Source organism: Zeus faber (genome assembly GCF_960531495.2).
Source record: "Zeus faber genome assembly, chromosome: 22".
Taxonomy (NCBI): domain Eukaryota; kingdom Metazoa; phylum Chordata; class Actinopteri; order Zeiformes; family Zeidae; genus Zeus; species Zeus faber.
The window spans coordinates 8537096-8539457 of NC_137209.1; the positions used below are offsets into that span (position 1 = coordinate 8537096).

The 2362-nt window shown below is 50.4% G+C and overlaps 1 protein-coding gene across 1 annotated transcript; it reads right to left on the reverse strand.

Moving 5' to 3' along the window:
• Nucleotides 1-577: 577 nt before the first annotated feature.
• Nucleotides 578-2145, reverse strand: LOC307247101 (uncharacterized protein; the record flags this gene model as incomplete). Its single annotated transcript, XM_080023166.1, has 2 exons — nucleotides 1917-2145; nucleotides 578-1179 (listed from the first exon to the last, which is right to left on the reverse strand). Exons 1-2 carry the CDS (start codon nucleotides 2080-2082, stop codon nucleotides 578-580), a joined length of 768 nt encoding a protein of 255 aa, XP_079879292.1. The 5' UTR covers nucleotides 2083-2145.
• Between the last annotated feature and the right edge of the window lie 217 nt (nucleotides 2146-2362).

Below are 2362 nucleotides of genomic sequence, written 5' to 3' on the forward strand. Positions count from 1 at the left end.
TCAAGTGAAAAATAAACAAGTATTTCATTGGGAATGAGTAAGGCCATACTGTATATGAATGGTATAGAGAGAGAGAGAAGTGTAATACTACAAATTAGCCTGGAAATGATCAACTTAAGGGAGCAATGGCGTTGATACAGTGAAATGATAAAATGTATTTTTCCATTGCCATAATTAAGGTACATTCTTTCAAATGACATTACTGCACAAAGTAAAACAAAGTAAAAAATAAAGTAATCCAACAGGCCTACTTTAATGCATGCATATATGCGATGGTGTATATACTATTTAATATATCCTAATCAGGGTAACAGTATAATAATAATAATAATAATAATAATAATAATAATAATAATAATAATAATAATAATATTTCGGTGGGGAAAGTGGCACATGCGTATCTTGAAATAGCCTATATGTGATTTAAAAATAAAATAAAATTTAAAAAAAGATGTGTGACCCTCTTATGAGAAGCAAGTCCCCCCCCCCCCCCCAACCCCCCCAGAAAAAAGATGACTGTATTGTCACCAAGTCAGTGGGTGTTGACATCCCAGCCAGTCAGAGCCTCCTTTTGGAGTCATGATCCGTCCGAGTCCAACAGGCTGAAATACTTACCGGCGTTGGAGAAGTAGATGTAAGGCGCGGTGTTCGCGGTGGGGTACATGACGGGGAAGTGCACTGGTAGTAAGCATCCGCCCAGTAGACCTCCGCCGCCTCCACCGGTACCATCCTTGTAGAAAGTCTGCAATTGCACGTTTTTCCCGGCGTCCAGGGCATAGTGGTCCGCGGCCCCGGGCCCCTCCAGCTCCACGGTGAGCTGCCGCTTCAGCTTGTTGCGCCGGTTCTGGAACCAGATCTTCACCTGCGTCTCGGTGAGCTGCAGGGCGCGCGCCAGGCACGCGCGCTCGCCGCTGCTCAGGTAGCGCTTCACGTCGAACGTGGCCTCCAGCTGGAAGATCTGGCGCTTGGAGAAGATGGTGCGCGTCTTCTTTTTCACCGCCGCCGCCGCCGCCTTGGCGTCCGCGTCTGTTTGGGGGCCCGCGTGGGCGTGAAGCTCGGACGCGTCGTCGGAGCTGTGCGCGCTCTCGGACCGCGGCAGCGGCGAGTCCGTCTGCAGCAGCAGCGCCGCGCCGTCGCCGCGCGCGGCGGGCGCACCGCGGTGGGAGCCGTCCGAGCGCACTGCGGAATGAAGCGGTGGCGACAAACGAGAAGACCGGTTGTGAAGTGTTTCTGAGCTGATTACAAGTCTTAAAAAGAGGTTTGCGTCGAGTTCGGAAGCAGGGGAAAAAAAAAAAATTGATTGTGATAGATTACACGAAAGTTAGTTTAGAGGAGGGAGACCGATTTATAGCCATCGGGCGAATTAAATCCCGTGACTATGAGGAATAATATCAAATATCACTTTTTGGACTAATACCTCGATATCGACAATTTGACGATATTTTGGGGGGGGGGGTGACTATCATTAGACGTCACGTGCAATCACACGAGTACGGTGCAGTGAAGGATGAGGGCTGTGCAAAAACAAAGTCTAAAAGAGAATAAAAAAAACTAAAAAAGTAATAATAAATCGGAAAAAAAATATATGCACCAAGAAGCAAGAACGTGAGCACACAAAAATGATTCGTGTGTGCGTGCGTGCGTGCGTGCGTACAGTAGTGCAACGGGCAATACTATGTACAGTCGGTCCGCAGATTATATAATAATGTCATGTGGACGCTGTGACCGACATGGTAGAGGCGCTGATCGGAACAGCTCGTTCAAAACAGTTGCATGGCTGTGAGCTCGTCGCCTCATCGCGATACCGCAAGAACAAAGATACATTTAAAAAATTAAATTGAAATCGCAGGCGATTATCGACGACGAGTCTCATACCGCGACGTCGACGTGACACCGACCGCTGCAGACGGACTCACCTTGATCGCGGCGCGCGCTGTCGGAGCCGTGTCGCCTCCTGGCGCCGTGCTCCTCCCGGGGTTGGAAGGGGTTCCTACCGGCACCGCTCTGCTTCAGGTTCAGGATGTTGTCGATGGTGAAGGCAGATGAGGCGTGAGTCCGACACGGGATGTCCTCTTTGTTCATCGTCTCTGTAATTCCGCGAGATCGGTTGGTGATGATGACGACGACGACGACGATGGTGATGTTTATGGCGATGGTGATGAGGGGGGATCCTAAATCCCAGAGCAGGTCCGTCCTGGTGTGGCGCTCCAAGCACCATTGCTCCAGGATGGGGACTGGAGCTCCGTAGCTGCTGCGCCCTGGTCCAATCACCCGGAAGGAAGACTGAGGTTCAGCAGCCTGTGATTGGTGAGGTCGCTTTGCAGAGTGACGCCAGACGCTCCTCGGATGAGGGCGGGAAGCG